At 37.7% G+C, this 14001-nt stretch overlaps 2 protein-coding genes, 1 non-coding gene and 1 pseudogene across 4 annotated transcripts; 2 read left to right on the top strand and 2 right to left on the bottom strand.

Annotated features, from left to right (window-relative positions):
• The first annotated feature begins 306 nt into the window (after window positions 1-306).
• On the top strand, window positions 307-6296 carry LOC145594636 (protein KINASE OF THE OUTER CHLOROPLAST MEMBRANE 1-like; annotated as a pseudogene). Its single transcript, XR_014102850.1, has 5 exons — window positions 307-411; window positions 2282-2649; window positions 2756-2847; window positions 2994-3467; window positions 5119-6296. The product of XR_014102850.1 is annotated as a protein KINASE OF THE OUTER CHLOROPLAST MEMBRANE 1-like (transcript).
• A 524-nt stretch (window positions 6297-6820) lies between these two features.
• TRNAQ-CUG (transfer RNA glutamine (anticodon CUG)) lies at window positions 6821-6892 on the bottom strand. Its single transcript has one exon. It is a non-coding gene; the product is annotated as a tRNA-Gln (tRNA).
• Window positions 6893-8337: 1445 nt separating this feature from the next.
• LOC145596059 (uncharacterized) lies at window positions 8338-8787 on the top strand. Its single transcript, XM_081652490.1, has one exon. The coding sequence runs from the start codon at window positions 8338-8340 to the stop codon at window positions 8785-8787; it is 450 nt and encodes a 149-aa protein (XP_081508616.1).
• A 763-nt stretch (window positions 8788-9550) lies between these two features.
• On the bottom strand, window positions 9551-13566 carry LOC145595839 (protein involved in starch initiation 1-like). The gene is made up of 2 exons (XM_081652274.1): window positions 13395-13566; window positions 9551-11979 (listed from the first exon to the last, which is right to left on the bottom strand). Exons 1-2 carry the CDS (start codon window positions 13455-13457, stop codon window positions 9688-9690), a joined length of 2355 nt encoding a protein of 784 aa, XP_081508400.1. The 5' UTR covers window positions 13458-13566; the 3' UTR covers window positions 9551-9687.
• Between the last annotated feature and the right edge of the window lie 435 nt (window positions 13567-14001).

Below are 14001 nucleotides of genomic sequence, written 5' to 3'. Positions count from 1 at the left end.
AGAAAAGCCGTTATGATCAAATGGGCAATTAGAAAGAGTGAGTTGTCGCAGTGGCATGTTAGCAGTTTGCCACCCAAAGCCACAAACAACCACCTGATTTACCAAATTTTCAACTCTTAACTCTCATATTATTTCTCCCTTGTCTACGGATTTCCATGAATTTTAGGATTTCCCAATTTCAACATCCTTCATTAACTCAGCAAAAGTCTCAAACTTTATCACTCCACCCTTTTATAACTTGTACTTAACGTTTCACCTTTCTGCCTAACTGTTTTCAACCCTATGGAAGAACAACTATCTTCTTCCTTCTCAAATTTTCTTTCTTTTTGATTATCCAATCATTGATTTTGAACAAATTTCTTTGCCCCTTTCAATTTCCCTAATTATTTGCCGTTTCTTCTGTCAAATTCGGTGAGTTTTCTTCCTAATTTCAGCTTTCAGTTTTCTGGGATTTTGTTATTTTGATGAATTTTCATGTTATGACATCTGGGTTTGTCGGATTTTGCTTTATTATGATGTGGGTTGTGATTATTTTTCTTGTTGTTTTACTTAATTTTGTTGAATTGGTTTTTTGATCGTTATAACCCCATTTTTATTCTTGTTTTCTCTGTGATTAATTTGGTGTAAAATGGATCGAATGAAAACAATATAGTTTATTGACGCATAAAAATTAGATTTGTGAACTGTATATTTTCATTAGCAGTTTAGCCCTACTGTTGGGCGTTAGCAAAAGCTGAAATCATTTTTATTGTGAATTTGGTTTACAAATTCTCTTGTTTGCCACTATTACATGCAAAGATTGTTTTTGAGTGAGAAGAGAACAAGAAGTTTTATGCTTTCTCATGTTACTTAGACTTGCAGACTCGGGTACGTGTCCAAGTGTCTCCTCGGCTGTTTTTGTGTATATTCTCCATGGTTCTGGCTCAAATGAAGTGTTTTAGTGTCCGTACCCATATCGCTGAGAGGATCCCTACTTGGGAATTTTATGTGAAATAAGGAATTTGAGTAACATAGGTTTTTCTCATTCTTCTTCCTTAGATTAGGATATACTGGCCTACTGGGGTCTACTTTATGCGACTAGGCAATACCTGAATCTATATTTGACAAAGGTTTCTATTTTATACTTAGCTCAGCTTTTGTTGTTCTCTGCTCTCTGTTAGTAATTGGATATGGGCGGTTGCATTGCCTTTTTGAAGCTCAGTCAGTTTTGTTAAATAAATTATGTGTGTTATTTTGATCGCAAGGAATATTATTAGGGACTCAGCTAATAGTTAGGGCTTGGTTTTGGTTTGTCCTTGAATTAGTTTTTACATGTGGAAATTTTTATGCAATAGCTTATATGCTGTAATGCTTGCTTGGAGGTCTCAAAGATCTTAATTTTCAGTTGCTTGGGCTAAAGAGATGCTTTTGTGGCAATGCTTCGTGTGATTTGTTATCTCTAGTTTTCAATGTTGGTTCATTGGGAGTTTGTTTTATCATGTATGATACTTGGAAAGTTTTTGACTTGTTGTTGTTATAATGTATTGCTGCATTACTGTAATTTCATGTGATACTGAGCTAGTGTGATTTATCTGTTGATTAAAACATGCTAAAAACACTGCATTACTATTTTGCTTACAATTAGAAACTGTTATGGGACCAGCTCCCTTGGCTCTAATGCTCTTGAGGTGACTTTCATAGCCTCTGCCCCCCGGGTCAGGGACTGGCGAACAAGAGACTTCGTCCTTGTCAGTTCATCAGTAATTTGTTCCATTCTTTTTGCTCATAATGATTGTTCGTTAATTTTTATTTCTGCATGCCAAATTCTGATATGTGAAAATCAGGCCACCCCTTTGCACGTATTTATTTATTTGTTTATTTATTTTTCTTTCTTAATTAATCACAGACTAAGAAATTTTTGAGGTCTTGAGAAGGCTACCTAAGGACTAAGGTGCACTGAGGTGCTAGGCTTACTGGGTCTAGTGCTTTGTTCCCTAGACGAGATGCTTTCAAAGAGGCACATGGCTTTATTTACACCATTCTTTTCACATTTATTTAGTATATCTCACTTCAATGAAGCACCGTGGCACGCCTAGGACCCATATTGCCTTAGTGCGCCTTGAGCTTTTTTTATAAAATCATGTTGATTCATACTTTCAGGATATTTAGACACATAATATCTGGACAGTGCATGCATTCGCTGTGTATTGTTGCATATATCTTATGTGCTGTATTAGTGTCACTCGAAACTTTACCAGAATACAAAGCAGTGACTTTTTTTCTAATACCTGCTGTTTTCCAGGAGATATGGTTGACCAGCTAGTATCAAAACAATCCTCTCCTTTTGAGTTTGTGCTCTATGAAGGAGATGCTGATAATATGAGAACCGTTGTAGTGACACCAAATGAAACTAGGCCATGGATTGATCCATCGTCTTTGAGACTCAGGCACAGAATTGGAAGGGGCCTGTTTGGTGACATTTGGTTGGCAACCCATCATAGGTCAGCTCAAGATTATGATGAGTATCATGAAGTGGCAATTAAGATGCTGAACTTAATGAAGGAAGATAGCGTGAAAACCTTTTTGGACAAATTTGATGATATTCTTCCCAAGTGTCATGGAATGAAAGGTGTTTGTTGGCTGCATGGCATTTCAGTTATAAATGGGAAGGTAAAAATAAAAAATAAAAAATTAATGTCTGATGTCAGCAACAATTCAATTTCTCCATTGACTAGGCATCCTTGTTGCATATTTGTAACCTTGATACATTCAACAGATAAGCATTGTAATGAAATTCTATGAGGGATCAATCGGCGACAAGATGGCTCGTTCTAAAGGAGGAAAACTTTCATTGCCTGATGTCTTGAGGTAATATAGGTGCTAGGTGGCTGATGAATTCTAGTTACTACAACTGTTCTGCCTTTCTATTCATGCTTTGATTCAGAACGTGAAAGTATGTTGCTATTGATCTTATTGTACTATTTCATATCATTGTCTATTTTTTTAATCTATAGATATGGAATAAACTTGGCGCAAGCAATCATGGAAGTACACTCGCAAGAAATTCTGGTTCTCAACCTTAAACCTTCTAACTTGCTTCTCGATGAGAATGATCAAGCGATATTAGGGGATTTTGGAGTCCCCTATCTTCTTATGGGACTCTCATTGTCAAATTCAGATATGTCCCTCACAGTAGGAAGCCCAAATTACATGGCTCCAGAACAGTGGGAGCCAGAGATAAGAGGTCCAATATCATTTGAGAGTGACTCGTGGGGATATGGGTGCACTATCTTGGAGATGCTAACGGGTGATCAACCTTGGTGTGGAAGGTCAGTTCAGCAAATATATCGATCAGTTGTTCTTAATCAAGAAAAACCCCAGATACCAAGTGGTCTTCCTCCTGAGATTGAAAATGTCATTTCTGGTTGCTTTGAACCTGACTTCCGAAATCGCCCTCTGATGGCTGACATAATGCAGGCATTAAAAAGGTCAGTCCACTTTGCCTTTCAAGAGAAGACTCAATGTGTTTTTCACCTGGTTCTATTTTCTTCTGGCTTCTTTATGACACTAGTGTAAATGTGATGTGAAACTCTGATTCTTACCTGATATTGCATGGAACCAGTGCTTTCCAGTAAATTGGAAAGCACTCTTATTTTACACTAAGAAATAATAATCTAAGGAATTTGATCTTAAAGTGACTCTCCCGCCTACTCTTACTTTTAACACTAAGCTTAGCTGACCACATCATAGATTCATAGCATACAAGTTTTCTTTGTTAACTTGGCAGATTTTTTCTGTTACGTAAAAATTGAAAATATATTCATTGTTTAACTCGTGCTAGAAGCATTTTGACGCCCCAGAGTGAGAATAGTGAATTACTTTTTACATGCTATTCTCTTAATTTAGCCATTGCTGATGTGTTTGTGCTTTAGCTTTACTAGGAAGATCCATGAATGAGTCATAAACTTGGAGTTCCTGTTTGTGGAAGAATCATTTATTGGTAGCTTTCTGTAATCAAATTGGTTAACCTAAATTTAAATGAGAAGTTATTATAGCTTTTAGAGCAAGAGCACTTCCAATCACGCTAAAATTAGTGCTAGTGAGGAAAATTGTTCTTCACCGCCTCACATCCACGGTCACTTATGGTTTTCCTCACGAGGAAAAACATTCCTCACAACACGAGGAAATATGGGTTTCCTCATGAAGATAGCAGAACCAATTAGATCCAGCCATGTGTTCCAATATCAATTTTTAACAGCAAGTTTAAGCCAAAATTAATATACAAAATAAATAAATATACCAATGGCTATAAAATTTTGAGATTTATTATTATAGACCCATTTTGTTAGATTTTACACACTTTTAAAAATCACCGCTCTCTCTAAATTTTCCTCACCAAATATCCTCACAAGGAAAGTGATGTGGAGTGAAAACTGATTTTTATTTGTATTCCCTGAATAGCTTGGGTAGGTTATTTTTTATTTTTTTTCCTCTCTGCAACAGAATTTAGACCATGCCTTTTCATTGAAGTCTCTCCTGGAAGCACACTGTTGCTTATTATGGACCCTTAGAATCCTTGGCTCAGCCTGTGTTGCCTGTATTGTATATTATCTGGTCCCCAGTTCCCATTGGTGAATTCGTGTTTGAAGTTTGAACTAGAGAGTTGAAGATGAAGCAAAAATACGTTCACTATTCCTAAATCCCATCTCTCATGTCTACTTTTAGAGTCTTCTCATTTTCTTTCTTTGGGATCTATCTGGTTGCACTAGCTTCTGAAGAAACAGGAATTTAACTTCATTTTAGCGCTGTTCACTTATGTAGCAGTCACATTAAAGAACCTGTCTGCGTTAAGAAAGAAAATCATTATGCCAATTGCTAAGCAACTAGAAGGGGGGAGAAGTCAGAATGGAAAAAGGAAAAGGAGAATGGACCTTGTAATTCTGCAGTTTCTGTGTCAAAAGGGAAGGATGATGGTTTGTTGAATTAAAAAAGAAATCAATTTGGCCGCTAGATCTTACGTCTGTAAAAATATTTGCTGTTGATATATTTCTGAGTATTTGCCATTTTTTAGCCAGATCATTCTTTCTAAATCTATGATGTGAATCTTTGCATTTCACTATATTTGTAACTGATTTGCAGCTCACACGATGCAATTATGAATGATGAGACAACTTTTATTCTGAGGAGCAAACCCAGTAGTGGCAGCTCTGGCAGGCCGTACCAGCAGTATTATACAGAGTGGTTTCTTTCCAAGGATACTCTTCAGGAAGGGGACATTGTGCGATCCAGAAAAGAACCAAATTCCTCCAAATCTGAAAACATGATTGTTCCAGAGGGGAAAGTTGTTGGCTTAGAAGGCAGTGATGATCGGGATGGCTCTGTCTTAGTGAGGGTTCGTGGAATCCATGATCCACTTAGAGTCCGGACATCCATGTTAGAGCGTGTCACCCATGGCTTTGCTGCTGGGGATTGGGTGCGTCTGAGGGAGGAGCAAAAACAGCATTCACCAGTTGGAATCCTTCATTCCATCCATCGTGATGGAACTGCATCAGTTGCATTCATTGGGTTGGAAACACTATGGAAGGGTAACCATTCGGAACTCCAGATGGCAAAGCCTTATCATGTTGGCCAATTTGTACGCCTTAGAGCCAATGTATATAATCCTCACTTTGAGTGGCCACGAAAGAGGGGAGCATGGGATACTGGGAAGATCTTACATATTCATCCAAATGGGTGCCTGATAGTGGACTTTCCAGGAAGATTACCTTTTGTTCAGAAACAAGATCGGTTCCTGGCTGACCCTGCTGAAGTTGAAGTAGTCTCTTTCAGTTCCTGTCAGGGAGTTCTGAAGAAATATCAGCTTCTTGAGGATATTCACTGGGCTGTTAGACCTCTTCTTGTTGCTTTGGGTTTGTTTACTGCCATGAAAGTGGGGCTTCTCGTGGGGACGAAGATAACTAAACCAAAGATGAAAAGAGAAAAATTACAAGGATCCAACGTAGAGAGAGATGATCAGCTTGCTGATAGTTCCGGCAAATCTCAGCCTGGTTTCCCCCTACTGTGGCCACAATAATTTTCACAGAAGGTAATTTCTGATAATTTGTTGACTTAACCTATAAAAATGGCTCGTACAGTATCTGGTATGAGGCCGTCAACCAAGCTGTCTATACTTTTCTATTTTCTCAGTTGAACATATCTGCTTAGAAGTACTTCTCTTAAAACTGTATAGTTTTCATTCTGGGGCTCATATGCTTGTCTATATTTCTCACATCAAAACATCTTTTCCAAGTTTATCTATGTAAATATTTCTATCTTAATCTTTCTGTTCAATTTATCTATTTATGTAAATTTGTAAATATGCCTTTTTTATTCACCTTGTTCGGTTTATCCATCTATGTAAATATTTTTATATTAAATCATCATGTTCAATTTATATATATCTCAATGTGCATGTCTATTTTTACTCGAGTTTTGTATGGAGTTGAGTACATTGTTTGGATACTGACTCCAAGCACTCACAATAGCTTGTTTATGACATGAATGTGTCACAAACCCTGTTGTCCAAGACCATAGGGAGCAGCAGATGCAGTGTAATGACAGTTTCATAATGCTAAGTCCCGACATCTATTTTGTTGGGGTGAAGTCGCGAAGCTTAAGATCAATGGTCATCAAGAGAGAGGGCTGAGACAGTCCTCCGCAAACTCGTGAATGATTTCTTAGGACTAATGAAACTTTGCAGTGAAGCAGAAGTCGATTCCTATCTTTTGCGTCACTAATCTCACTATAATGTTTAGAGTAGAAACTAGAAAGGGGAAAAAAAATGTCGAAAAGGTGAAAAATAAGGTCCTACCGAGATTTGAACTCGGGTTACTGGATTCAGAGTCCAATGTCCTAACCGCTAGACCATAGGACCAACTCAATGGTATTTATCACGGTAAAATATATTTGTATGTCTGAGTTTTGAGTGGGTTTATTTTGCCTCTATCTGAAAGTCATGTGTATTCACTACAGTATTCAACATTCCTATTTCCTAGTGACCATAATCATAAGAAACATGTACGAACTATAAATCTTTCCCAAAAATAAAAAAAATTTAAAAAAAAAAAGAGAGAGAAGGATGTATTTCTGTTGCATTTTTCACCAAAAATTCTTGCTTTGATGTTTAAAAATACAAATATTCAGCATAAAGCATCTCTTTAGCATTACTTCCACAAGATTATCGCTTAAAAGTTATAAGATTAACATGATATTTTAAGATGAAGTCGATTCAAAAACGGATATTCGGAGATAAAGTACAGTATCTCTTTTACATTACTTCAGCAAGATTTTCGCTTAAAAGTTTAAAACAGACATTCAGGATAATCTTGCATGTATTTCAGCAAAATTTTCGTGTAAAAGCTCTAACAAACAGGACAATCTTACATTTATTTAAGCAAGATTCTCGCTTAAAAGTTTAAATCAGACATTCCGAATAACCATATATAAAGTTTTATTTTTTTTTTTTTTTATGATTCTTTAGTTTACTTATCATGCAGCTTGTGGAACTTAGATTGTTTATTTTATAAATAATAAATCCCTACTAGCTCTCTCAATACCATGTATATATTCTTGTAGTTATAGAAAAACTTTACACTTTGCACTATTTTAGCGAAATTTCCGCTTAAAAGTTTAAAAAAAGATATTTTACAAAAATTTGAACTTACTTCCACACACGGTGCTTTTACTAGTACGGTGCTTTTACTAGTATGCTACGTTTGGAGTTTAGATATGGTTTATATCATATGGCGTAAAATGTAAGATTTGATTATGTCGACATTTTTGCATAAACGTTATAGATCCGCCCCTATATAATTGGGGGTTGTTATTCGACGCCCGCAAATTACTCAAATCGCCCGCAAATTATGAATGAATTTACGTTATTACCCCCAATCTCTAACTTAACCTCTTTCTCTCTCCTCACTTAAAATCACCACCACCACCACCCAACACCACCACCGCCACTGCCATCGACGTAAAACAACATCCACCACTTTAAATCACCACCACCACCGCTTTATTTTTTTCGCCGGAAAAGTAGACGAACCGTCCTGTCTAGGCGGTTCAACCATGGTCAAACAGCCTAGGGAAAACGGTTTGACCGTGGTCAAACCGCCCAGGCTAGGCGGTTCGACCGTGGTCAAACCGCCCAGGCTAGGCGCTAAGTTCACAACTAAGTGCGTAAATAAGTCGCGATTTACTCCGTGATATTGGTGAAAATCGTAAAGAGGAATGGTTATCATTGCTACTTTGTTACAATGCTACTTATTTACGCACTTAGTTGTGAACTTAGCGCGCAATCCAGCAGATTCCATACTAGTTATGGCATTTTGGTTTTGGTTAGAAAGCAACCATTTCCCCTGCATTGTAACCAGGCTTCTCAAGGCTTCAAACTTCATTGTTAACAAGGTAGCAGACGAAGCAACTATTTGCTTAAATTCCCTTGCAGCTAACCAAGGCAGGCCTGCAGTTCACCAAACGGTGTTCACTACAGCAATCCTCGGGCATAATGTTCCCTTAGAGATTATGCATGCTGATAAGTCTACAACTATAGATGGCATAAAATACTTCATTACTGATGTTTGTGCTCGCATATTTACTGATATTTTAGAGCGAGTTATTGGGGGTAATTCAGCAAACAGACAGTATTATCAACCCTTGAATGTTCCAGGTTTTCCTCATCCTATATTTGGCAACATTACCATCTTAAAATTGCCCTTCTCTGAGGAAATTCCTGTTGATGATCAGTGGGGATGGAGTATGCCCGAGTAACCAGAGAATAGTAGAGCTCGAGTGAAGATGAAATCCCAGTGTTCAATTAAGTACTTGTACAATAGAAAATGGGTTAAGATCATCATGAGACTGTCTAAAGCTTTCTAGTAACATGCTTTCTCGCATATCTAATGTGTAATTTGATAAGTTACATGATAGTGTGCAAGTGTGGTTATGTTACGAAACTTAATTGTGATTCTCGATATTTCATATTGTTGAGATTTCTAAAGCTATCAGAAATTAAACAACTATTTCCAAAGACTTCACTGACAATGCTAAATATACAAAGGCTACACTTTTTTTTTTGCTCTTTTGTGCCCCCTCAAAAATTTTACCAACAAAGCCAATTGAGATCCACTCGGGCACTATTTCACCTCGAGCACACTATGATCATTTTTCAACAGATAGATTAGCAGAAGATTAGTCAAAAACTCAAAATCCATAGTACACAGGCAAATATTCTCATATATATTATTATGTTCAAAACAAAGGGTACTAAAACTGCTCAAGGCCTTGGCTATAAAAGATCCTCGCGATGCAAAGCAGGTCCAGAAGCCACATGAAACAATACTGATTCTATTACAAACTATCCTATTCATGGCTCAGAGATCAGAGACAATAGTATGTCAGAACGTTTACATTAAACCCCAGTAAACTGAAACCTTGAAACTCCTATCAGATTATGTACTGCCTAATCTCATCAATTTCAAACTTACAACAGAACCAGGTAGCTTAAACTGGCACAGGTATTGAGTATATATAATACATGAACAAGAAAAAGTCAACACTGCCATACCACAAACTTCTAGCAAGTAATCAATCTGATACTTATATAGTAAATATGCATATTTACACACAAACAGAAACCATAACACCAAAATCAAATAATCAATGCTGTAATTAGGTCGCAGCACAGACGGCACCAGCTTCTTGGACTAACCTTTCTGTTAAAGCTGAAAGACGGGCAACTTCAGTTTTAATCTCTGTTATGCACTCATTACTTTTAGCTGTATCTGAGTCGGAGTCAAACCCATATTGTAGGGGTACATTTTCTTCAATCACGCGCAATTTAGGTCCAGAGTCATTTTGTGGGAATACATTTACCTCGTGATCAGTGTCAATGCTCAAGCTAGCTTTATTAAGTAGCTCTCTGCTCAGTTCTGCAAGTTTATGCAGAGCACTAGTTGCAGCCTCGACTTCGAGCTGAGCAGCTTCCAGTTGAAGCTTCTCAATTGCAAAGTCATCTACATTCTGCTCTCCAGCACTCTCTTTTGCCATGGTTGAGAGCAGCTTCAAATTATCAGCATCTCTAAGCCCTTCCTCCTTCAATTCTTTCAGTTCTCTATCCTTTGTTTCTAAACTTTGAATGACCTTTTCCAGCTCCTCCTCCTTGATTGCAAGTTCCTTCTGTGCACCCAGAAGTTCCATCTCCCTTACCTTAAGGTTCTCTTTAGTCAACTCAAGTTCAGCCTCCAGTTGTGTCTTCTGCGACGTAAAATCCTCCACAGGTTTTCCTAACAATTGAGATGGATACTCACCCAAGTCACTTGATTTGTCGTCAGTTGTGGATATTACCAATTTATTAGTGAGATCTACGATTCTACCCACCACAGTTTTAGCTTCAGAAGCCTTCAGTCTTGCACTAACCAGCTCATGCTGCATTGCCTCAGTGTAATCGTCTTTTTCTTTAAGCATGCCAGTGGCTAGAATAAGCTGGTCTTCCTTCATATTCAAGAGCATTTTTAACTCTGCTACCTCAGCGTTCACCTCCTCTAATCTCTTTTTAGCAGTACTGAGCTCCAAATCTCTCTCTTGCAAGGTGAGCTGGAGGGACTTCTTTTCAGATATTAAGTTCTGAATTTCTAGTTTAGCGTCCACCAATTCTTTTTCCTTAACCTCCAAGAGACTATTTGTTTTCTCAAATTCACTGTTCTTTTTATTCAGATCCTCTCGGAGAGAAGACACTTCCTTGATTGCTTTTTGCAAAGAATACTTCTCCTTATCCAATTCCCCCTGTAGATCACGCAATAGGTCCCTCTTCAATGATAGATCCAGCACAAATTCCTTATTCTGGGCCTCTGCAACTCTAAGCTTTGCCTTTTCACTTTCTATTTCTGCTTGGGCACTTTTCAGACTATTCATGTAAGACACAATAGTTTCCTTTTGCTCTTCAAGTTCCAGCAGTTGCTTCTCCAGCACCAGCTCTTGCTCCTTCATTTTCTGTCTTGAGGTAGCCAAGGAATTTTGCGATGAGACCAACTCAGACCTCACATTGGCAAGAAGCCTTTTAACTCTGTGAAAATCTTCGATAGTTTCCTTACTCTCCTCTATGTGCTTGGAGGCCTCCTCCCCAAGTTTTTTTAGGTCTTCCTGTGCTAGCAACCACTCCATTGTCTGCTTCTCCAATTTGGCCTCCGCGTCTTTTAACTTCTCTGTTTCAAGCTGTTTTGTACTTAACAATTCTTCTATCTCTTGTTGCTTTCCTTGGAGGGAATTACGCAGTTCCCTAAGTTCAATATCTTGCCTTTTCACAACATCATTGGCTTCATTTAAGAGCTGAGCTTTTGCTATAAGCTGAGCTTCAGTCTTGGCAAATTCTTCATTCTTCTGTGTCAATTCACACCTCATTTTATCCATTTCATCTTGTTTCAACAGCAATGCAGATTCTGCTGCAGTAACCTCCTGGTCTCTTTCCTTCAATTTTAATTTCAGATCCTCTATATGCCTTGCCTGAGAAATTATCTTCAGATTAGCCTTCCTTAACTCATCCTCCAATTCTTCCTGCTTGGAACAAGCTGCTGCAATTTCCTTCTCTCGGCCCTCTAACTCCTCTCTTGCTTGATTTAATTCAGCATGCTCCAACATCACCATTCTTTCCGCTTCTTGAAGATCTTCCTCCTTTTTCTTTAAGGTTTTCAGTGCAGCCTCAAGATCAGACTCCAGATTTTTAAGGTTCAGGTCTGATTCAACATCTTGAAAAAAATGAGAATTCCCATTCATGTGTTCTTCCAGTTTCTGTGTCTGTACAAACAACCTCTCCAAGAGAGCCGTTGCAGGATCAGGTGTCCCATTGCTTTTAATGCTGGATTTCCTATCTCCCACGATTGAATTGGTGCCATTAAGAGCACAGCACTTTGTTGTTGTTACAAAAGATAATGCCCTATAACCGTTATGGACCCTAAGAGGACAGAACTGCAGGGATAAAATAAAATTAGGAATGAGCTCCACTGAACTGTTACATGAATGTCAAAGAAATAAATCAGAAGCATATATGCATTGATGTAGCCTTAAACTATTTTGCTTGGTAGTAATAGAAAAACGATCAACTATAGAAGAACAAGATTGGTAAGCCAATTAATGACCTTTAATACATACAAGTACTAAACTATCAATATACATAACATTCACTCAGACTTGCCAAAAGTACTACATGGAGATGCTGAGTCTATTCTATATACCCTATCAGGTCTGACGAATACCCCGGCGTAAACCATACATACAGAAAGTATGGTATACATGTCCAGCAAAGAAAAGAACAGGGCTAATCAAAGAATCGGGTTCATAATGCAACCTAGATCTTTAAGATCCTCCCATGTATGTAGCCTTGTCAAACAATTGCAAAGGCATTGTTCCGGACTTCCAGTACACCTAGATTATAATATTACGAGTAGCTACCAGAAGAAGAAAAAAAAAAAAAAAACCGAATGCCACTAGCTAACCACTTGAACAATGATAGGAAATTATAGGATGGTTCCTTGTTTCTAAACCACCTATTTACAATCCTACATCGAACCCTAGTAAAATGATGGATTTAAGGGTATTGTGAGAGGTTGAATTCAACATTTGGAGTCAACCGATGACCCTTGCCTCCACCCGGACAGGAAAGATGAACAAAAACAGGTGAGTGCTTTAATTGCATATTCTAGTCCTGGTATAGATTCAGTATCAAATTACCTAATAACTCATTTCACAGCAACAAAGATTTCTTATAACATTCAAAAATACATGAATTCTAGCCATTGATAATAACTCTTTCAACAACAACAACAAAGATTTCTTAACATTCAACAGCACAATGGATTCCAAACCAACCAATTCTAGGCCATTGTTATATCTTAACCCCAAATTCTAAATCGAAACCGAAATCATCAACCTCTCCCACCCTCACTCAATCACAAAGAACCAAAGACCATTGTAAGTTGTAACCATAGTCAAATTACATCGATTACCATCGTTCAATGAAACATCACCATACTTCAAATCAGCTCAAATCCAATTAACAACAAATAAATCAGCAGCACACCAAATTTAGCAAAATCCCAATCATAATTTACTACTTAGTACAATCATGAAACCCCAGAATCTCAATTAAATATTCCTATTAACCCATAATCTCAATTCAAATTAACCCAGAATCTCAAATTCAACAAAGAATAAAACTTTCAACTAAAACCTCATATGGGTCACTTTTTTTAATTAAATTAATACAAGAAATGCAACAAAGAAAAACATATTAATACAAGAAATGCAACAAATTACAAGAAAAACATAACATAAATATGAAAAAACCCAGCTGATATTAAATGAGGCCAAAAATAGTAAAATACCTTGAAATAATGGCGGCGAAAAGAAGCAGGAAAATGGGGAAGAAGAGTAGAAGAGAATCCCATGGCTGAAAGTGAGTAGTTGGGCACCAAAGTGCCCCTTTAATTCAATCAAAACGAAGAGTTTACAGCTTTATAGGCAATGGAATTTAGAGAGAAAAGGGAGGCAAATGTAGGAAAGTAGGCCAACTTTAAGCATTTGGGAAAGCTATGTTCGTCTTTTGGAGGGTTTCTTTGCCAAATACTTTTGCAGTTTGTTTTTACCGGTATATTGGCGTGTGTAGGCGTGTAGCTGATAGTTTATCTCCTTGATTTTTTTTACGGGGTACTTTAAAGTTTATGCCGTAGTGCGAACTCGTATCACAGATTATGGGTCTGTTTACATTTCCTGAATTGGATTGAACTAGGAATGGCAACGGATCGAATTCGGGTCGGATGTGGCTAAATCCGAATCCGATCCATTTAGTAAACGGACCCTGGACTTGGATCCAAATCCGAGTCCGAATCCGAAAAATCCGAGTCCGAATCCGATCCGACTCGTAATTTTCGGATCCGAATCCGGTCCGTTTATTCGGACCTCCGAAATGGTCCGAATATTTTTATTTTTTTT

This window comes from Chenopodium album, chromosome 19, assembly GCF_948465745.1.
Source record: "Chenopodium album chromosome 19, dcCheAlbu1.1, whole genome shotgun sequence".
Taxonomy (NCBI): domain Eukaryota; kingdom Viridiplantae; phylum Streptophyta; class Magnoliopsida; order Caryophyllales; family Amaranthaceae; genus Chenopodium; species Chenopodium album.
Note: the sequence above shows the minus strand (reverse complement) of the source record. Positions and strands in the feature narration are given on the sequence as shown.